Consider the following 23,310-nt stretch of genomic DNA (forward strand, 5'->3'; position numbering starts at 1 on the left):
CTCGATGCCATGATATCCACGTCCGGCACTCCCCATCTTTGGCAGAGTGCTTGAAAGACTAGTGGATGCAGAGACCATTCCCCCGGCCATAGAGTCTGGCGGCTTAAGAAGTCCGCCTGAAAGTTGTCCACTCCTGGAATGAATATTGCCGATATGCAGGGCACATGAGCCTCTGCCCATAGAAGAATCAAGCTCACCTCTCTCTGAGCGGCTTGACTCCTGGTTCCCCCTTGGTGATTTATGTGTGCCACGGCCGTGGCATTGTCTGATTGAATTCTCACCGGGAACCCCTGCAATTTTGACGTCCAAGCCCTGAGGGCTAGTCGAGCAGCTCTGAGCTCCAAGATGTTGATGGGCAACTGCTTCTCTGGCTTTGCCCAAGTACCTTGGCGAGTGCAACCATCCAAAATTGCTCCCCAGCCCGTCAGGCTGGCGTCTGTGGTCACTATCTTCCAAGCCACTGGGCTGAAAGACCTCCCCTTCAGTAGATTCTGAGGGTCTAACCACCAACACAGACTTTGTCGGACTCTTGATGAGAGCGGCAACGGGATATCCAAGGCCTGTGGCCTTCTGCTCCATGCTGACAGGATGGCTGCCTGTAGGATGCGAGTGTGGCTCTGGGCGTATGGTACCGCCTCGAATGTGGCCACCATCTTGCCTAGTAACCTCATACATAGGCGAATAGTCGGTTCTTTCTTGCTTAGAACCAGTAGGATTAATTCCTTGATGGCTTTTACCTTCCTCAGAGGTAGGAACACTCCTTGTTGTTCTGTGTCTAATCTCATGCCGAGATATTCCAACTGCTTTGTGGGCTGGAAAGCTGACTTTTCTCGATTTAGGACCCAGCCGAACCTCTCGAGGTATTGGACCGTGAGGGCCACTGCTCGCTCCAAGCCGGGAGACGAGTGATCTATGACTAGGAGGTCGTCCAGGTATGCTAGGATCGTGACCCCTTGGATCCTTAGTTTGGCTAGGATTGGAGCTAGGACCTTCGTGAACACCCGGGGGGCCGTAGCCAACCCGAAGGGAAGCGCCACGAATTGGAAGTGACGCGAAGCCACCATGAAGCGTAGATATCTTTGATGTGGCTGATAAATTGGAACATGAAGGTAGGCATCCTTTATGTCTATGGACGCCATGAAGTCGTCCTTCTGGAGTGTGGCAGCTGCTGACCGCACGGATTCCATCCGAAATGAGCGGATCTTTAGATATGCATTTACCATCTTTAGGTCCAAAATTGGCCTGACATCTCCATTGGATTTTGGGATGATGAATAGGTTGGAGTAGAAACCCAGCCCCTGTTCCAGGACTGGTACCTCTACTATTACTTCCTGGGAAAGTAGATGATCTAATGCCGATCTTAATGCGGCTCCCTTTTCCGGATCGTTTGGAATCCTCGACTTCTGGAAATGAGGAGGAGGAAACCTTAGGAAATCTAATTTGTAGCCTGTGGCCACGGAAGACCGTACCCACTCGTCGGGAATGCTGGCTTCCCAAATCTCTGAAAAGAGTCGCAGCCTTCCCCCCACCTTCGTGGGTGGGGGCGCCCCTTCATAAGGTTGGCTTGGGGGCTGGTTTTGCTGGTTTGCGAAACCACTGCCTTTTGCCTCTAACAGCCTGTCCTTGTGATCTGCTGTTGAAGCCGAAGTTTGCTTTTGCAGGAGGCCGTCGATACTGCTTGGCATTAGAGGGCCCCTGCCCAGGGGAATACTGTCGTTTAAACGCAGGTCCCTGAACCTTCTTCTTAGTTGGCAAGAGAGTACTCTTGCCGTTTGAAATGGTCTGAATGTATTTATCTAGGTCTTCTCCGAAGAGTCGTCCTCCATGGAAGGGGAACCCTACCAGGAGCTTCTTGCATGGGGGCTCAGCCTCCCAGCTTTTTAACCATAAGAGTCTTCTCATATGGATAAGGGATAACGATAAACGTGACGCTTGCTGGATAGAATCCTTGATTGCGTCTACCGTAAAACATATGGCCTTAGGGACATCCGAAAATTTTTCTGCCTGCTGGGCCGGAATAAGTTTAAGCATCTGCTTAAATTGATCCGATAATGCTTGAGCGACCCCAATCGCAGCCACAGCTGGCTGTACTACTGCCCCTGCAGTAGTGAAGGAGTTCTTAAGTAGTGCTTCCAAGCGCTTATCAACTGGATCCTTGAACACCTGTATGTTTTCTACAGGGCATGTTAACGATCTGTTAACACATGAGATGGCTGCGTCCACTGCAGGAGTAGCCCATCTTTTGGAAAAATTTTCTTCCATAGGATATAGGACAGAGAACCTTTTAGGTGGTAAGAAGATCTTATCTGGCTTGTTCCAATCTTGGAACAAAATTCCCTCTAATAGAGGATGGATCGGAAACACAGCATTGCTTTGAGGCGCCCTCAGTGAGCCCAAAGCTGAAACCGTCGATACCTGGAGATCTGGTACTGGCAAGTTGAATGTCCTATGGACCAAGTCCGACAATCCTTGAATCCACCAGCTCTCCCTCAGGGAGACTGCCCCAGACTCCTCTGTATCCGGGTCTTCGATCCCTGAACCTACTTGGTCCGTGTCCAAGAGGTCGTCCAATTCCCCTGAGGAAAGGACCTCCTCTTCTGAGGGTCCGCGCTCGGGCGACGGAGATCTATTCCGCTTACTGCCCCGCATAGCTGCGGATATCATTTTTCCCATGCTTTTCTGCATCTCTTTTAAAGAGGTGAGTAATACCTCCTCCGTGACCATCTTAGGGTTGGACTGACCCGCGTCAGCTCCAGCCCCAGATCCCGATGGCCCCAAGGCTCCCTGTAGGGAAAACAGCGGCATACCATGGTACAATACCGAGGTACACCTGCTACCTATTGGTATTTGGAACTATAAAAGTTAATTGTCCAAACACCTGTTTGGGGGATAAAAAAATGCTTCCTCTCCCCTAGATGACTTCTTTTTTTTTTTTTTTTTTTCGTTTTTGTTTCAAATCCAGGAAAGAAAAAACATTCTGTCCCCCTGAGTAGTATTGCAAAGAAAAACTATGAGATGGAAAAGAAACAGCCTATTTCTAGGCTTGACAAAACAGTCCTCTGAAGACTGCAATATCCTTTCTGGCCACTGTGTGTCCTCGGCGCCCCGTGCTGCCGCTCTGGTCTTTCTCCTCAGTTCCAAAGTATTGATGGAACAAACAAGGAAGGGCCGCCCCTTCCTTTAAGCCACTGACCCGCCCTTCCCCCCCCCAGCAACCTCAAACAGGAAATGCCCCTCCCGACAGGGGGAGGGGGGGGGGATTTTGGGAGGAAGGGACCTCTCTGTTCCAGCAAACTGCAGCCTGCAGCCTGGAACCATGAGGAGGTCAGCGTTTTGCCTGCTTGCAGGCTCTGAGGAGGAAGACTGAATGGAGCATCGCCTGGAGGCCTGCAGGTAAGCAAAGCTCTCTGACACACACATATATTTTTATATAACACAGGCCCCACTCAATGCTTTTCCAACACTACAAGGGAGGTCACATCTTATGGGGAATAATACATAGAGAGCCATCCTATCTTTATGATATGTGACTAGTTTGCCAGATGCAGTGCATAACTTTAGGCATGTCCCCTGTGACCCCCCAGAAAAAAACCTGCTAAGAACCAAGTTCCGCAAGTTTTCCCCTCACTTACCTGCTCCATGCCGCAGGACTTTGCCAAGCAAGAGGCCCAATCTTCCCCCATCTCCGTGGGGATGTCTAGACCTTCAGGCCCTGGGTTCCTATGAAGGATCCACTGTCCTGGGCCCATATAGCACCCTGGCAACAGAAAACTTTAGGTACCCAAAGGTTTCTAAGTTCTGGGCCCAGGGTCCAGCTCTCTAAAAAGAAAAGCATTATGGGCTATACCCCAAGGGTTTGGGGTCCGGTTACTGACCACTTTAGCGCTGAGGCTTTTTTGGACAGAACCGGTAGCTCACCTAATCCCAAGGATGCGGAGGCAAGCTAAACCATGACTAACACCTAAGACACTGGCGTAAAAACTGGGGTACTCCTCCTATGGGAGGGGGTTATATAGGGAGGGGCATTTCCTGTTTGAGATTGCCAGTGTCTACACCTGAAGGTACTCCATATAACCCATATAGTAATGAATGCCGCTCTGTGTCCCGTGATGTACGATAAAGAAACACATGTCCCTCTATGGAGATGGTTCACATCTCCACGCTGAACGCCTGCAAAAAGGTCCCGGACCTTTTTTTCAGGCGGCTTTCAGCGTTCGGCTAGGAGATGGGAACCATCTCCATAGAGGGGGTCAATCTGGGGCACATCTAGGCGGACAATACCGGCGTTTTGTCGCCACAAATCGCGGTACAAAACGCCGCTATTTGTACCGCAAATTTGTCTGCCTAGGTGTGAATGGAGCCTAACCCCTTCCCGCCAGCCGCCTTCCACCCCTTTAAGGGTTCTAAACGCTGGGAGGAGGCGTTGTGACCTCAGTGATTGGCTGTCACATGATCGGAAAGCTCCCGATTGCTAGTGTGCATCGGGAGCTTGCTGGCAAGTGTGCTGGGAGCGTACTCTCAACGCGGTTAGTGGTTTACACATGGCTGCATACATGAGGCCGCTCGGCGTGAAGGCCCACACACTCCGAGGCCACATATATGTGTGTGGTCGGTGTGAAGAGGTTGAAAGGTTTAACAAAGCTTGCTGGAAACTCTAAAAAGGTTTATAAAAGGCCTGCTGTTCAAAGCGCTGTTATCCAAGCTGACGCCTGTGTGAAACATGCCTAATAAAGCAAGGTTTGCCTAAATCGGTATTAACCACTTGGTGAACGCAATACCTACATACACGTTGCAGTTTTCAAGTAGTGTACTAGGATTATGGCTGAAGAGATCAGCCATTACCCCGGTATTGTTATTTTCCACCTTCCCTTGAAAGTGCTCCGAATCGTTCACAAGCCACTGGAATGCTTTCAGAAACAGCGGGAGGCGCCGGTGTTGACACAGAAGATTAAAGAGTAGATTCGCAGCACACAAAACTGGTTCAAAAATAGGTAAAGTGGAGCTCCACCCATAAGTTAAAGCTCAGCTTAGCTGCCCCCGCTTCAACATTTAGTGCGTGTGTGCGTGCTACTTTTTCTTGACAGATATCTGCTCCCATGTCTAACGAAGTTCAGCCCCCCTCCCCCTTTCATTTGCCGCAGGGTCATTAAGCGCATCTATAGTAGGGAACCGGGCTGGTTTTCCCTTAGAACCAATGGCAGCACCAGAGAGTCGATGGAAAAATCATCTTACACAACGGGATCCCTGGACAGAAAAGTGTCAGAATATAAAAAAATAAGCAGCTACAAAATTTGTAGCTGCTGACTTAAATGTTTTCTGAAGGATGCTGAACCTCCTCTTTAAAGAAAAAGGTCCTTGCTTGTTAGGGCAAAGTCTGCTTTAGTACCAATCATTTGTATTTCAAATTCATATAATTGAGCACTGTGGCAAGATTAAAATACAGCTGTACCTCTAAAAATATTAACAATGGGCTCTTAGGGTATTGCGTTACTGCACGTGTTTATGCGTTACGGTAAGACATTCCATTCATTTTAAAATGAGCTGCCAGCACAACACAGTTTTAATGAACTTGCAAAATTTTTGACAAGGTAGCATCACAATGCACAGAAGGCTCAGATCAAGGCATTGTGATGGGTGGCTAGGTGTACTGGGATGCCACTGAATCTGGCTTAGTTGTGATTGCACTGTTAGTGTGCACAGTGATAATGCCACACACAATTGTGCAGAAAGTAAAACACACTTACCAGCAAAAGACCTGCCAACAGGCATCGAGTCCCGGTGTCCATTCCTCACGGGAGGAGGAGGTGGAGGAGGTGCAGAAGGTGTTCGAGAGGGAGGTGGAGGGGGCTTGACCCGATTCTGAGAAACTTCACTTCCACCATGCATTCTGTATGGAGGAGGAGGAGGGGGAGGTTCACGACCTCCATTTCGAATTACAGGTGGCGGTGGGGGAGGAGCTGCAAAATAATTTTTAAAGTTTAAGTTGACCTATCCGTAACACTCGAGTCCGCTTTAAATAAATTCCTGACATACTAGAATATCCAACAATATACTTCTTTAATAATAATAATAATAAAAAAAAAAAAAAAAAAACACTTTATTTTAATGAAGCTCCAGCCAAGTGACTAAGGAAACATCAGCCAGGAGGTAAGAGGCACAACTGCATGGAGCTGATCTTTGCAAGACCACAAGTGTACAAGTCAGAACCGAGGAAGGAAAGAACATAAAAATTCTCATTATGACAAAGGCTTTCTTTTTACTGGTTATTGTTTCCGATCATGCGCATTCTTTTGTTTCTAGTATGAAAATTGTACGAAAAACCGTACACATTAAAACAAAAATCATTAGTTCTGTTCACGTAGAAGAACAATTTTGGAGTTTATCCCTTCAGAAATTCTCATTTGCAAAATCTGAAATCGGACGTCAAAAGTTGTGTACACACTAGAGCTGCACGATTATGGCTAAAATAAGATCACAATTCTCGCGGCGCAACATCATTAAAAACGAAAATAAATTGGGCCAACTTTACGGTTTTGTTTTTTTATATTATTCATTGGAGTGTATTTTTTCCCCAAGAAATTGGCCGCTGGGCAAATACAGTATGACAAAATATTGCAGCAATTGCCATTTTATTCCTTAGGGTCGCTGCTAAAAAAAAAAAAAAAAATTATATTATATTATACAAGTAATTTTCTAGCAATTGATTTCAACTTAAAAAGGGGTTGTAAAGGTTCATGTTTTTTCACCTTAATGCATTAAGGTGAAAAAACTTCTGAAGTTTGCTGGCCCCCCAGACCCCCCTCCGTTTACTTACCTGAGCCCGCGTCGTGAAGGAGCAGGCTTCTCGGCTCATTCATTGGGTGATCGATAGCAGCACAGCCATTGGCTCCCGCTGCTGTCAATTAAACCAATGATGCGGCGCGTCGGGGGGCAGGCCGAGTTATACAGTCGGCGGCTATAGCCGCCGGCTGTATCACGGGAGCGTGCCTGCTAGCTAGCTAACCCCCTTGGGAGAGTGCTCCCCATGAAAGGGGTTAGCTGATGCGGGGAGGAGCCGAGACAGCCGCCGAGGGACCCCAGAAGACCACTCTGTGCCAACAAAGGTGCACAGTGGAAGTACAACATGTTTGCTATTTAAAAAAATAAATAATGTGATTCTTTACAACCCCTTTAAGAAACAAGTGTCCGAAAAAGATTTAGACTTTAAGTGGTTAAACTTCCTGCATTTACACACAGAAGTTTGATCTAAGGAGGAAGTTCGTTGCAATGTTTCATGTTAAAAACTTGGCAGGCTGCCCGATGTTCTTTTGACAGCTGATAAGTCTCTCCAATTGTATGTATGTATGTATGTATGTGTATACTTTATATATAGGCAAACTGCATTGAGATCGTCAGAGGGGTTGAATCGAGATTGCGACTTTAACAATTGTGCAGCTCTAGTACTTACTATACAAACAAAAAAAAATCGAACGATCGTGTCTTGTAAGGAATTTTTCCTACGATTTTCTCAAAGTGTGTACTCCCCTTATGGCATGGATTGTGGGAACACTAGGACTACTTTGAGAAGTTATACCTATATGAGGTCTTGGACAGCTTGGATAAAAGCAGTGTACAGAAAGCTTTTAGCCTTTTGGTTACACGTGTGACTAGGAGTGGTACAAAAACAGGCAGGTGAGCTGCGACTTCATCACCCCCCAAACATGGTCATACAGCCATTTGTGGCTGTATACAAGTCATGGGTGCGGCAACAACTAAACAGCATGCTGCATTCAGTGGGTGTTATCACAGCTAAATGTCACCAATAAATGTCAGGGGAGCCGTGCTGTATCCACATGCAATTGTGGTACGGTAGTGTGGCATTTACAGGATTTTTTTTTTGCATTTACAGGATTTTAAATCGAAGGCGAGGAGGTGAGATCACATCGCCTCACTGCTTGTAATGCCACTTTAGCCCTGATTTAGTGATATCAAAAACACAGATCATAATAGAAGCTAGGAGCAAGGAGAGGAGCTGCCGCCGACTGGTTGTTTAAAGCGCGGGGAACATGACAGCTTTCAATTCAATAGCTATGTTCCCCGCGGCGAGCGTCATATACAGCCCCTCCCCCTTTTCCGGGCACTTTGAGACAGAGCACCCATCCCAGGATTGAATAGCTATTGAATTGAAAGCGGTTACGGTATGTTCCCCCGCGCTTTGAACAACACGGCGGCGGCAGCAGCAAGGGTGGTGACTCTCCTCTCCTCTCTCTTCCCCTAAGATCACTCCCACACTCGCGGCGGCGGCTCTCCTCTCTCTTACCCAGCACAGGTAGGCTACATTGGGGACACATGGCGGCACTGGGGACACATGGCGGCACTGGGGACACATGGCGGCACTGGGGACACATGGCGGCACTGGGGAGGCTGCATTTTTGGGCACGGATAAAGGTGTTGTTAATATTTATTTTTATAACTTAGTTCTGCATAAAACATTTAAGTGTAATTTCATGAGATAATTTAGAGGGGCGGGACATGGTAGGGGTTGGGCAGGGCAACTGGTGGCGAGTAACCCTTGAGGCCTGGCTAGTAGCTCAGGACTTGAAATTTTGAGCCCTGTACTACGTGCTCTCACGCAGGAGAGCCGACCTGCCGCCGTAGAACTGCGGCGGCTGGTCGGCGTGTAGTTAAGGGGGGCAAATCCTTCCGGGGCTGAAGTGGTTAATTTTTTATTTTCATAAATTTACAAAACAAAGTGAGCAAAAAGAAGAATAATCTAAATCCTTTCAATAATTGTTTCAACGATCCTTTGGTTTCAAAACAGCATTAATTCTTCTAGGTACACTTGCACAGTTTTTGAAGGAACTCGGCAGGTAGATTGTTCCAAACATCATGGGGAACTACCCACAGATCTTCTATTGGTGTAGGCCACCTCAAAGCCTTCTGTCTCTTCATGTAATCCCAGACAGACTTGAAGTTGAGATCAGGGCTCTGTGGGGTCCAAATCATCACTTCCTGGACTCCTTGTTCTTTACAGGGAAGATAGTTCTCAATGACATTGTATGTTTGGGGTCGTTTTCTGGCTGCAGAATACATTTGGGGACAATCACACTCTTCCATGATGGTATGGCATGATGGATGAGCATCTGCCTGTACTTCTCGGCATTGAGAACACCACTGCGGTAACGTTGAGGACCACAGACGCAGTGTTCGTCCAAGGAAACTTAATGCTGCAGATGGAAGACACATCATGCTTACTTCCCTTCAACAATCGGAAGATATCCAGCAGTGCCATCAGCACAGTACTGGCAGTCCAGTAGGACCCAGGTATACCCATCTACTGTCCGGAGAAGCCTAGCCAGAAGTTGTCTCCATGGAAGAATTGCAGCCAAAAGCCACATCTACAATGTGGAAACAAGGCTACAATGCGAAAAAACGCCCGATTGAACCCATTTTCGAAAAATGAACATTCGGCCGCAAACGATGGTGTCATCATGTAATGACCGATAAATCGTTCAAGAGGACATAAATAATAAAATAAAAAAAAAAAATGGTTCCTTTTTTACATATACCTAGTGCAGACAGTTTGGATGGGAAACACATTAACCTTTCAATTTATCGTTCGTTAGAAAATTTCCAAGCTTGTCCTTGTCCGTTATTTTTTCGGCTCAAAAACGTCCCAACGATTATCAATTTTGTGCCCATTAACTGGCCGAAAAACGAATAAACTGTCTAAATGACCGATTTTCGGGCAATTTTTCGTATAGTGTATGACTAGCATAAGACTCAACTACATACGAAAAAAGAGAAATGGTAGCAAGTGCTCTGGACTGATGAGTGATAATGTGAAATATTTGGCTGTAGTAGGAGGTAGTTTCTTAGGCAAAGGGCTGAAGAGCGGTACAATAATGTGTCTACAGGCAACCGTGAAGCATGGTGGAGGTTCTTTGCAAGTTTGGGGCTGCATTGGATTTGGAAATTTGGTCAGGATCAATGGTGTTCTCAATGCCAAGAAAGACAGGCAGATACTTATCCATCATGTCATACCATCAGGGAGGAGCGCGATTGGCCCCAAATGTATTCAGCAGCAGGTCAATGACCCCAAACTTACAGCCAAGATCATTAAGAACCAAGGATGAGCTCTCGCGTGTTCCCACAGCCCACGTGCAGAGCCCGCCAGGAAGTCGGCGCTGTGCTAATCACAGGCAGTGAGATATTTCCTGATCTCTGCAGTCGCGCATCGGGACAATGTCTCACTACCTGTGATTAGCGCAGCACAGTGCCGACTTCCTGGCGTGCTCTGAGCGTGGGCTGTGTGAACACGCCGCAGCTCATCATTATTAAGAACCATCTTTGGTGTAAAGAAGAACAAGGAGTCCTGGAAATGATAGTTTGGCCCCCACAGAGCCCTGATCTCATCAGCTGGGTCCGAGATTACATAAAGAGGCAGAATGATTTAAGGTGGCCTACATCCATAGAAGATCTGCGGTTAGTTCTCCAAGATGTTTGGAACAACCTACTTGCCGAGTTCCTTCAAAAACATGTGAACCTAGAAGAACTCAATGCTGTTTTGAAGGCAAAGGGTGGTCCACACCAAATATTGATTTGTATTTCTCTTCTGTTCATTTATTGATACATTTTGGTAACTGATAAAAATAAACTATTAAAACAATTCTAATTCTGAAAGCATTCTAATTTACAGCACTGTCTCACATCTGCCTAAAACTTTTGCATAGTATATAAGTATTTGATAGGTCCCATTTAGGAAGGTAAAGGAATAGCAGGAAATTAAATGCTTGTAAATGATCCTTTTGTTGCCAAAGTCATGACACTAACAAACCCCCAACAACTTTTATATGAGAAATATAAAGGACATTAAATATTAAAAGGTTTGATGCAATAGCCACAGAAGTAAACATTCTGATTACTGAATTAGTTATGGAATGCAATATAATACTTTAAACCTCCTTACTGTACTATATTTTCAGTACTGAATTACAAAACAGATTTTAGGCACATAAGTTTTTCAGAGACACCGTTCTCATCCAGCACACTTGTAATGACAGAGAGGTACACCATACAGTACAGTACTATCTAGAAAGAAGCAATGCCTGCATGTTTAATAGGAAAATATGGCCACCATTTTATACCCATGGAAAATTGAATACCTCTAAAAGAAACACCGGCGGTCCCAGCAATCCAAGGGGAAAAACCCCATTCACTGCAAGCCCGACCAAACAGCTATTTCTAAAAAAGGAAAAGTCCGAAAATACGACCAGAGCTGCACAGGACAACAGCCATATGTACTCCCACTCATTCAGGAGACCTCTCCCATCATGAGTACATATGGCTGTTGTCCTGTGCAGCTCTGGTCGTATTTTTGGACTTTTCCTTTTTTGGAAATAGCTGTTTGGTCGGGCTTGCAGTGAATGGGGTTTTTACCCTTGGATTGCTGGGACCGCCGGTGTTTCTTTGCTGACCAAAAAGTGGAATCTAATCTTGCATATCCACCCCCCATGGTTAGGGGGCCCTTAGAGGTGGGGGGATCTCCTTTGGACACTCGGGGTGCCATCCGGTCGCTCTCGGGCCAATTACGTCTTCCTTGGGGAGATCCAAACACTCCTAGTCTGGGAGAGGAAGAGTTATACTGTACAATTTTCCCTGAAGGATGTAATTCTGAAAGATTTGAAACGCGTTGGAAAATCATCTCTGCCCTTAGCTTTGTCCTGGGGCATGCGGTGATCTACAGTACTTTTCTACAACTATGTTTTTAGAATATATTTTGATACTGTCTTTTTTGCGATATTTAGTCTGTTTATCTATCATTTTGTATTAAATCAATATTTTTATGACCTAGTTGTCACCTATAATTATTGTTGCCTAGAAAATCCCACCCATTTAGAGGTATTCAATTTTCCATTGATCAAGGGATGATGGCAACCTCATGCCACTACACATGAGCCAATCTTTACCATTTTATACCCAATTCCAAATTAAATGCATAAATGTTAAAGTCTTAAATCGAACTAGTGTTAAAAAAAAAAAAAAAAAAAAAATCAGCATGCAGGTAGGCTTTTAATTGCAGAAGAGACTCAAATGTTTCTTCTTTGCCTGCTCCTTCACGGTGCCAAGCATAACATGGGTGCCATAACGGAATAACCCATGTGCACATGCCAAACCTGGAAGACGACCCAGAGAGGATGTCAGTGGCGCAGAAAATGGACATCACCGACATTGCCACACTTACAGGGGGTGCTTTAGGATGCAAGTGTGGAGTAACATGCAAATATACCGTTCATACTTGCACAGTATGGAATGAAGCCCACCCACCGCAATGTGGACTTAAGTCTATGTTAAGGTGGAACTAAAGGAAATTCTTACCTGGTCCTCTCCCTGGGGGATCCCTATTTGGAGGTGGTGGCCTGTGACCACCTGGAGAAAGGTTGGCTGAAGGAGGAGGAGGTGGAGCCAAATTTCGCACTGGAGCAGCCTGTCTTCGATGAAGTGAGTTGTGCCTCTGTGGGAGTTCTGGTGCCAGGTCATTTATAGGACTGGGCGGTCCATTGACAGAAGCAGGGGGCTGCCTGTAAGGTGGTGGTGGAGGAGGCTGTCCCTGGGAAGAAGGGGTTCGCATATTTACAGGAGAGGGTGGGGGCTTTACTGGAGGTGCAGCAGGGTTACGATGTCCTGGGGTTGGCGGTAAGGGCTTGTCCCTGTTGTACGGTTTGGCATCCTGCGGTGGAGGAGGAGCAGGTCCTGTTTGTCTCCGGCCTGGAGGAGGTGGTGGAGGAGCAGAAGAACTGTGCTTCATGCCAGGACTGCTCGTACTGGGGGGTCGCGTGAGATCAGGAAGGGACGGTCTGTGTGCGCGGCCAACGTCTGGTGGTGAGGATCGATTGCTGCTGCTGTCGGAGTCATCTTGCGGTCTACCTCCAGAGACTGGGGGACGAGGAGCAGCCGATCTTGCTGCAGAACCCTGAAGAGGAGACCGACCAGATGGACCGTCTGAAAATAAGTGACAGAGAGAGAAATTAAGCATTTGCCTGAAGGACAGACTGTTGGCTGTATTAAAAGAATCCTAGTCCAAGAAATGAAGGCTTATAAAAAAAAACACTGTATACCTCTTCCTACCTATGCTGTATACTTCTGGTAAAATAAAAATAAAGCTTTAAGCTGCAATATAAAAAATGTTTGTTTTTGGATATAGGTACTTTAAAGCATCATTCAACTTCAGTGTGGGAAGTAAACACTGTTTTTGATGAAAATGCAGATTGTCATTTTAAAGAAGCTGCCAACAGGCCTCAGTAAGCATGAGCTCCACTTAAAGCTTGTTTACAGCCTGTTGGCAGTGACAGTCCAATACCAAAGCTACCAAAATGGAGCGATGTCTGTAAATGTCTTTCTTCAGTTGGCTCTGGTGTGGTCACGTGATACAGAAACTCCAGGTCTCATTTAACGGAGCATTCGAAAAAAAAAGGGACTGAATTCTGGGAGCGGTGACGTCTCCTACCAGCTTACATTGCCCATACATTGTCAGCGCTCCCTGCTCTTCTATGAAATTCCAAAAAAATTGTGTGTATGTATATATATATTTTTACAAAAAATGAACATAAAATGTACATTACATTATATTTAGATGAGTAATTTAGGAAAACGTGAATAGGCCATTCAAAACAGTATTTGCTTTGCTGCAATGCTTTCTGAATGGCTCCAATACTTAGAGCCACTGACGTGGAAGAACTATACAAACCAGGCGTTCCGACTTTGCTTGACTTCTCTGACTTGGGCTCGATTCACACCTATGCATGTTGCTTTTGAGCGTTTTTGCAATGCTTTTTGCGGTGCTTGCTGAGTTTTTTGACGTGCGCTTTTACCGCGATTTGCGTTTTTTTTTTAGCCGGTAACTCTTTTTTGTTTTTTTTACATTTCCTTTAACAACCAGCTATAAACAGGTTAAAAAAAGGCGAAATCGCAGCACTTGCGTCTTGGATGCAGGTCCATTGAATACTATTGCATGCAAAACGCTGCTTTTTGCAGGAAAAAAAGTCCCTGACCCTTTCCAAAAACGCAGAGGCACAAAAAAGCATTGATGTGAACATGTTCCATAGGAAACCATGTTAAAAAATTTCCCTGCATTTCTGCAAAATGCATCAAAAAAAGCATTAGTGTGAATGGAGCCTTAATGCTTGTTCAAGTCGGTGAACTCAAGTACCAAGGCCAGAGACAGAGCAACACAATCAATCAGAAGGAGCTTAGCAATGGCCACCTCCTTAGAGCCAGTTCACACAGGCGCGACTCGTCAGGCGACTTAGCCGCCCGACAAGTTGCGCTCCTTTCTGTACAATGGAACCGTTCTAATAGGAGCGACCCAAGTCGCTCGGACTTAGAAAAAGGTTCCTGTACTACTTTGGGACGACTTCAGGGTGACTTGCGTGGACTTCAATACAGAAGTCATTTTGCAAGTCGCCTCTGAAGTCGAGGGCAGATCGCCCTGCAAGTTTTGCTGCCCCTGTGTGAACCGGCTCCAAGTTCTCTCCAGGCACATTGTTTTTAAACTATTTTCTGAAAATATTTTTCTGTGAGATTTTCACATTTTTGCATACTTGTGTCATATCCTCCTTGACCATTATGTATAGAAGCTATAAATCAGGAAGCTTTTAGCAATGACAGCTTTATGCTTATGCATGTACAAGCTTCCTCCAATTAAGTATTAATTTAGCCTTCTTATTATAGTAAAAATACAGCTATTTAAAACTTGCTGCAGAACTATTACAAACTTCGTACCGGGACTATCTTTGGCTCCTCCCACTGGCCGCAGTTTAGGTACTCCCCCTTGGAAGAGGCCTCCTCTGGGCTGCAGTGCTCCACCAGACATGGGTCCAGAACCCCCTCCTGCACCTTTAGCTTCTGCAAAAAAAACAACTCAAATTAGTTATGTGCTACTACAAATAAGGAAGCAAATCTCCCGCTTTAAAGATCAGAATCCCCATTTCAGAATACCAGAGAGCATCAAAAACTGAAAGCAGTCAACTTCCGAGTCACCATAAAAAAAAAAATGTGTTTCCCATTGAAAAATAAAAAACTTTTTTTTTTTTTTAGAAGCCTGACCCCTCTGTGTAGAATTGACCATAAAGGGTGCCTAAAAAGTAAACTTATCCTGCTTCCTATATAGTGGGAAAAGCAAAGAATGATGTACAGATAAAGAGGGACTAAAAGTGTCGCAAAACACCATGTATAAATAGATGAACTACTGTTGACCAGAATACGTACAAAGCAAATGGGGTAGAAGGGGATCACTTTATGATATGAAAAAAAAAATGTTTGAATTCCCTTGGGGAACAAATACTTTTAAACCCAGTTTAAAGAGGAAGTAAACCCTGGTGGGTTTTACTTTTGTTCCCTTCAAAGTAAAAGCATAATGTGCTAGTAGTATGCATTGCATACTAGCACATTATGCGACACTTGCAAACGAAGCCCGTGAGGTCAACTTAAACTTAATTTAAATGCTGCATTAACTTAATATTGGGAATGCAAAATCAAAAACACACACAGACGCTGATTTACTTAAACTGGAGGGTGCATCATTTGGTGTAGCTTCGCATAGAAATCAATCAGATTCCAGGTTTTACTCTCAAAAGCTTAGAAGCGGATTGGCTACCATGCACAGCTGCACCAGATTTCGCACTCCCCATTTTTTGTAAATTGAATCCACTCTCTCACTCCTTGTGTGTAGAAACTTGTCCCAAAAAATGGTTTAGAGTCCAGCTAATCATACTGCTAAAAAGTCTGTGCTCTCATCAGTATTTATACAGATGGGCTTGGTCACTAAATGTCCTGCTGTCAACACTTCCTGAGTCACACATACTTTCCAATACAGGGGCACTTCTGTCATTGACCACATCGGTTTTCTTCAGCCTTGCTCCTTTGCAGATGTCATTTAGAAGAGCCCCTCGTCCCCGCTGCTCATCGCGGTTCAGTTTAGGAGGCGCAATATTAGCCTGGGGACAAAAAAAACGGTACAACGTGAAATAATCAGAGATGGAAGATCGTTCTGTAATCAGCAATGAGGGGGGAAAAAAAATAAAGTGGTTGTAAACCTCAGACATGAATTATGAACAAAGCATATCCCTCTACAGGGTGTACTTGTCTAAGAGCACCAAGTGTAATTTTTGTCTGTTGCTTTGTTCCTCTGCCAAAACAGCAAGAGAAAAAAAAGTAATTGGAGGGAGCTCCAACACAGCCTGTGATTGACAGCCTCACCTCTGTTCCCTCCTATAACCACTCAGGAGCTCTTTCTTTCCAACAGCTCAGACAAGCTTTATAAAAATTCTGGATTTTGAGGTGATGTAGAGAAGATAAGACTGCATATAGATAAACAGGTACAACTTATGCAAGAGGATTTGTTTAATCTCTAGGTCTCACCTGAGGCCATTCATTGTACTGGGTATATGCAAGGGTTTACAACCACGTTAACCACTTCCAGTTTATATGACGTCTTTGACTTTGACTGGGGATCTCTGAATGATGCTCATTAAGATATCCTTTTTACGGCCAGCAATTCTGTGCACCACAAGGACAATCATAGCAGAAGTTCAGCCGCTTGATCATTCTTACAGGCGGTGGGATGGGACATTACCCATTCCCCCTTCGGCAGCTTCCTCCGGCTTGCCCGTGAGATCGGCGAGCCAGAGAAGGAATCTGCCACACGTTGATCATAGAGATTTCCGGTGACCAGATGGTCCCCAGTCTTCTCTATGACCTTCAGAGGTTTGGGCACAATGTTAGGATGTCAAGTCCGGCTAGCAAAAGCAAACAATGCAGAGGAAATGACAAAAAAAAAAAAAAAATTATAATGTTTTATCTGTCTTTCCAGCCTGGAGCAGATATGTGGGGTCTTATAGACCCCCACATCGCTCCATAAAGAGGACCTGTCACGCACTATTCCTATTACAAGAGATGTTTACATTCCTTGTAATAGGAATAAAAGTGATAAAAAAGAAAAAAAAATTTACAAAAAAAATGAAATAAAAAAAATTTATAGGAGCAACACATATGCAAGTCGTGCCGCCATATAGTCACGTTTTAGGTATTTATTTACCTGGCGTAACATCTTTCAAATAAAAAATACGCATTTGAAAAATTGTTGCGCTAAGACTGACATAAAAAGGGGGACCTCAAGGTCTCCACAAAAAATAAACATAATGTTTGGGGGTTTTGAGTAATTTTCTAGCAAAAAATACCAATTTAAACTGGGGGGGGACACAGTTCCAGAAAAGGCCCGGTATAGAAGTGGTTAATAATCCCAGCACAGGTTTAAACTGGATGCCGAAATATGACTGCTTGCTCTATGCATTGATGACACTTTGCTCTTTTTTCTAGTTCTTTTTCTACCAAGACATCATTAAAAAAAAAAAATTGAGAACTACTAGTTCCAGCAGGACATAACCAAATACTAGATTTTATCGATACCATTTCATGCACTTACGCATGTGATATCATGACCAGACAGGAAACAAGGTGTGGAAATACAGAAATGGACTCACACTGGAGGAGAGCCAAGCACTTATCTGCAGAAGGCAACACCCCCTGATAAATCATGCCTCACTTTCTGTACATAATGTCAACCGAGTAACTATACCAGTAATTCATCCTCTGATTAACACATCACAAAAAAGGAGGAAATTTATCAATATAAGACAGCGCATGCAGTCAGGGTACAATACCATGCAGTTAGCATTTCCCATTTCCTGACAGGAAGGGGAAAAAAATCCTCCCCAGTAGGGACACAGGCAGCTTGGCAGGGACTTTAACCCTCCCCCGATCATTTAAAATTAAATGAAAATGCTCTAGATGGAGTCGGGCTTTAACCACTTGAAGACCAGGCCTTTTCTGGAACTTTTTGTTTGCAAATTTAAGTTAGAATTTTTTGAGATAGAGAGATATATATTATATATATATACACACACACACACACACACACACACACACACACACACACACACACACACACAAAAAGATAGATAGATAGATAGATAGATAGATAGATAGATAGATAGATAGATAGATAGATAGATAGATAGATAGATAGATAGATAAAATCTATCTATCTATCTATCTATCTATCTATCTATCTATCTATCTATCTATCTATCTATCTATCTATCTATCTAAATATTTTAGCAGAGACCCTGGAGAATAAAATGCAACCATTGCAATATTTAATGTCACACTGTACTTGCACAGCGGTCTTTCAAACACAATTTGGGGGGGGGGGGGGGGGGAATACACTTTAACGAATTAAAAGAAAATAAAAAAAAACACTAAAAGTTAGCCCATTTTTTTTTGCATAATGTGAAAGATCATGTGTTGCCAAGTAAAATAGATGCCCAACATGTCATGCTTTAAAATTGCGCATGCTCGTGGAATGGCGACAAACTACGGTACCTAAAAATCTCCATAGGCAAAGCTTTAAAAAAAAAAATCTTACAGGTTACCTTTTTGGAGTTCCAGAGGTCTAGAGTAGGGAATCGACTGATATTTTTTTCAGGGCCAATACGATAGCCGATATTGGGTGCCGAAATTCTGTACATTGAAAACATTTTTTTTACATTGTCCCTTTACATTTTTATTGCTGTCACAAGGAATGTAAACATCTCTTGTGACAGTAATAAGCAGCGACAGGTACTCTTTATGTCGGAATCAAGGGTCTACAAGACTCCAAACCCTTCCTCTGCACTTCACAGTATTCAAACCATCAAGATCGGCGTTTAATACTTTCTATTTTTTTTAAACTGGCGCCTTTAAGATCAGAGACGAACAAAGTATCGGCTTTGTTTGGGTCTTCAACAAGCTGGCGGAATGTGGTCTCACCCCGTTACAACTGCTTGAAGCAATAATCTGTAATTTTTTTGGACCGATGCATAAAAAAAACAAAAATGTGAATATCAGACGCCGAAAAATCGGTCAACCCCTAGTCTAGTGCTAGAATTATTGCTCATGCTTTAACAATCGTGGCAATACCTCACGTGTGGTTTGAACACAGTCTACATATGCGGGTGCCACTTTTTAGATCTTTGATTTTTACACTGTCCATTTATTTATCACTTTTATTCCTATTACAAGGAATGTAAACAACATTTCTTCCTTTAGTAATAGAAATAAGCATGACAGGTTCTCTTTGAGGATATATAATTCACCTTTAAAAGAAAAAAAAAAAAAAAGGAGATAGAGATACACACACACACTTTTTTTCCCTTAAGGGCTCTTTCACACGGGCGGCCCGTTCAGGTCCGCCTGCCAGTTTTTTAGGCGGACCTGAACGGGCGCTCCGTGCTCCTCTATGGAGCCGCGGATGTCAGCGGTGACATGGCCGCTGACATCCGACCCGCCAAAGTGTGACGAAGGAAAAACCTACTTTTCCATCCGTCTGGCGGATCAGATGAACACGGACATACGGTCCGTGTTCATCCGATCCCCCCATAGGGGAGAGCAGAGAAAAGACAGGGCGGTCCCTGCACAGTGTGCGGGGACCGCCCTGTCATCCGCCGGCTCAGCGGGGATCAACGGAGCGATCTGCGCTGAGCAAGCGGAGGTTCACAGTGCAGATCATTACTGATCGGCCCCGTGTGAAAGGGGCCTTAAGCCTGAGATCCAGAAGGGACGTTGGAGGATGCACCGATCCTCCAAGGGCATAGAGCCAAGTGGGAGTCATCTTGCCCTCACTCGACTTCCTGCCTATCCATCAGACGGATCGGATTGCTTCCGGGTCGTATATATACTGTGGGCGGTCGGCAAGTGGTTAAGACCGTTTACATTAATCCAGACATATTTGGATACAGACAAACAAACAGACTATAGTTTCCCATTAAAATAACCTTACCTGTGAAAATGTTGGGGGAGGGGGAGGCCCCGGGGGAGGTGGCGGAGGAGGTGGGATGGGCATTTTTCTGCTGGTAAAAGATTCCCTCTAAGCTCCCAGAACCAGCCCCTACAAAAGGGGTGGGAACCACTTAATTCCTGTAACAAGAGAAACCAAAAAATAAAATAGTATTATCACTCCCAGCATCACAAACTAAGCAGCCGCAAATAATCTTATAATGAACACATTTGCAAAGTGAGAATTATTGAAAACTATCTGCTGGAACATACAAGTAAAGATGCAATATACTACTCTGTAGGATGGGGGTTCTGTGTTAAAAATAAATTGTGCTCCAGAACATATCTGATATATAAATTCCGCCACAGACAGTTTAAATCCCCGGCCGGCTCAGGAGGGACTGGTTGAGATTTAAACCATGCATGGGCAAGGCCGATTGTACCCAAGTTGATCGATTATCTGCTAGCAATAATCCATTACATGTTCTTGTGCAGGGACTGGGTGAACACAACAGCTTCATGGGAAGGATTCCCCCCATCAACACTGACTGTTCATAGGGGAATCAAGCAATTTTCTTTGCTGCAACCAGAGCTGGCAAGAAAGAAAAATGGCTGGCTTAAAGTGTTACTAAACCCAAAACAGTAAAAGCATACTGGATATACTCCCCTAAGGGGTTAATCCTCTGCATTGTGTAAAAAGGCCATTTCATCCTATCTTCTCTGATCCTCTTCTTTTACTGTCCCCAATCCATCTGCTGAGAGCTTTGGAGGCACTCTGCACATGCTCAGTTTGGTGTGTATTGCTAGAATTTTTTTTTGAGGGGGGGGGGGGGGGTGTATGTTATCAACACAGGGCCAATCAGCACTGTCCAGACAGATGATCAGGGGTCCTGCAGCCTCGTAGGACAGTAGGAGAATGAAAACTCCTCCCACAAGCTAGTGATCGGCCAGACATTGATACAAGTCAAAAGACTGCTAGATATATATATCTATATCTCTCTGATGAGAAAAGGTACAATGGAGAGATAGAGAAAAAGGATAGATAGATAGATAGATAGATAGATAGATAGATAGATAGATAGATAGATAGATAACCCACTGTTACAACTTGCACCTACCGGTAATCCTAGATTTGTGAATGGCATTACTGGGGTTACTAAGTGAACCCTGTGCGTTTCCCACAGGGCATTCATGCCATCTGCCACAGGTGTCAAAGTGGAGCTCCAGGCTCCCCCCCCCCCCCCACAAAAAAAATAAAAAGGTTAGCAGCTACAAATACTGTAGCTGCTGACTTTTAATATTGGGGCACTTGCCTGTCCAGGAATTCAGCGGTGTCCTCACCCCAGCCGATTTTTCAATTGGGTATCAGGTGCTGCTGCTACCATCTCAACTAAGGTAGACCAGAAGCGAAGCCTTATGGCTTCACAGCCAGTCTCCCTACTGCGCATGAGTGAAACGCACTGCAATTTGTGAAGGGACCGGCTGCGGGGAAAGGAGGGCTGCACAACTGAGCCAGAAGTGGGAACCTGTCAAAACCAGGTACCCGCACCCCCATTCCCCATCAAAAGGTGCCAAACAAGCTGAGCTTCCCCCTTTGGGTGGATCTCCGCTTTAAATTAAAGACACTCCAAAACAACTCGAACAAACGCAGTGCGATTGCCTGGATTAGATTGCATGGATGTTCCGATTCGAAAAAGAACAAAAACAAAAAAAAAGGGTCTTGCACCATTTTTAATGCAGATGCAATTTGAGCCACACAAAATGAATGGCTCAAACTGAACCGCGCAGATATTGCATGCGATTTACACAGGAATGCAGAGTGAACCTAGGCCAACACTGCCACAATGTAGCCCATCGCATGGGTTTTGCACAGGAATAACATCACATTCCTGTGTAAATCATATGCGATGTCTGTGCGGTGCAATTTGAACCATTCATTTTGTATGGCTCAAATCGCATCTGCATCAGAAAAAGTGCAAGACCCTGTTTTTTGTTTTTCTTTTTCTCCACACTGGAAATCAGAACACCCATGCGATCCGATCCAGGCAACCGCACTGTTTTTCAAGCTGTTTTGGGGGGGGGGTCATTAAATTAAAGCGGAGCTCCACCCAAAAGGGGATCAGTTATTGTATTGGGACATGCTTAGTATCCGCACCGATACTGGTATTGATGGAATGCTAGTATTTGTGTGACCAACTTTGTTGCAATGCATATGGTAAGGCCCAAAAATCTACGAATCTGGCACAGAACAACATTTGTTGCATCAGATCAGTACAGGTCAAATGTTTTAAAATGACTTTCAGTAAAGAATATAAACAAGTGGAAGGGTTATGAGCAAATAAAGTGATAAACTATAAAAATGGGCAGGATTATAAGCCTCACCTTAAATACACAGCTGCAAGATCTGGATCATGGCCTGAAAGCAGAAAACAAGTGTAAGAACCAGGAGAGATTGAAAAGGCAGCGATTCGTATACAGTTCAGTGGGGCATTGAATAGGTGCAACATCACAAGCAGTTGGGACAAGCATTAGATCAAAAATAAAATCGCTAATCTATGTATTGAAATAAACTAGTATTTTTTCCCCCTAGTACGGGCCATTCTATGTTGTCAATGTCCCCGATGCACAAAAGTAGGGTTGTCCCGATACTAGTATCGGTACCGAGCATTTGCCCGAGTACTGCTGCTGTACCCCTCCATGCTGCCGTCTCCCTCTGTGTCCCCCTCCATACTGCCATCTCTTTTTCTGTGCTGCCGCCGCAGTGTCCCTCCCCCTCCGTGCTGCCGCCGCAGTGTCCCTCCCCCTCCGTGCTGCCGCCGCAGTGTCCCTCCCCCTCCGTGCTGCCGCCGCAGTGTCCCTCCCCCTCCGTGCTGCCGCCGCAGTGTCCCTCCCCCTCCGTGCTGCCGCCGCAGTGTCCCTCCACCTCCGTGCTGCCGCCGCAGTGTCCCTCCACCTCCGTGCTGCCGCCGCAGTGTCCCTCCACCTCCGTGCTGCCGCCGCAGTGTCCCTCCACCTCCGTGCTGCCGCCGCAGTGTCCCTCCACCTCCGTGCTGCCGCCGCAGTGTCCTTCCACCTCCGTGCTGCCGCCGCAGTGTCCCTCCACCTCCGTGCTGCCGCCGCAGTGTCCCCTCCGTGCTGCCGCCGCAGTGTCCCCTCCGTGCTGCTGCCGCCAGCCCGCAGCCGCCGTGTCCCCCCCTCCGTGCTGCTGCCGCCGCCGCATCCCCCCCTCCGTGCTGCCACCGCCGTGTCCCCCCCCTTCGTGCTGCCACCGCCGTGTCCCCCCCAGATCTGTCAGGATGGAGAGTGGCGGTAGGAGCCGGTAAATCCGGCTCCTACCTTTTCTGAATGTACAGAGTCAGTTATCACTGACTGTCCATTCACATAACAAATGTGTGCTGTCAAATTACTTGATCGTATGTACAGAAAACGGTCGAAATTATTATTATTTTTTTTAAAGTA

General features: G+C 45.2%; 1 protein-coding gene across 2 annotated transcripts in view; it reads right to left on the bottom strand.

The window, feature by feature from the left end:
- LOC120919314 (WAS/WASL-interacting protein family member 2-like) overlaps window positions 1–23,310 on the bottom strand; it is a 49,652-nt gene that overhangs the window by 7,611 nt on the left and 18,731 nt on the right. For both annotated transcript variants that reach the window (XM_040331412.1, XM_040331411.1), the window contains exons 2-7: window positions 22,234–22,267; window positions 19,856–19,992; window positions 15,842–15,974; window positions 14,761–14,883; window positions 12,358–12,981; window positions 5,745–5,957 (exon numbers count right to left, since the gene is read on the bottom strand). In XM_040331412.1, the coding sequence (XP_040187346.1) occupies window positions 5,745–5,957; window positions 12,358–12,981; window positions 14,761–14,883; window positions 15,842–15,974; window positions 19,856–19,918 (1,156 nt within the window). In that variant the 5' untranslated portion in view covers window positions 19,919–19,992; window positions 22,234–22,267. The remainder of the gene's footprint in view (window positions 1–5,744; window positions 5,958–12,357; window positions 12,982–14,760; window positions 14,884–15,841; window positions 15,975–19,855; window positions 19,993–22,233; window positions 22,268–23,310) is intronic.

This window comes from Rana temporaria, chromosome 12, assembly GCF_905171775.1.
Source record: "Rana temporaria chromosome 12, aRanTem1.1, whole genome shotgun sequence".
Lineage (NCBI taxonomy): Eukaryota > Metazoa > Chordata > Amphibia > Anura > Ranidae > Rana > Rana temporaria.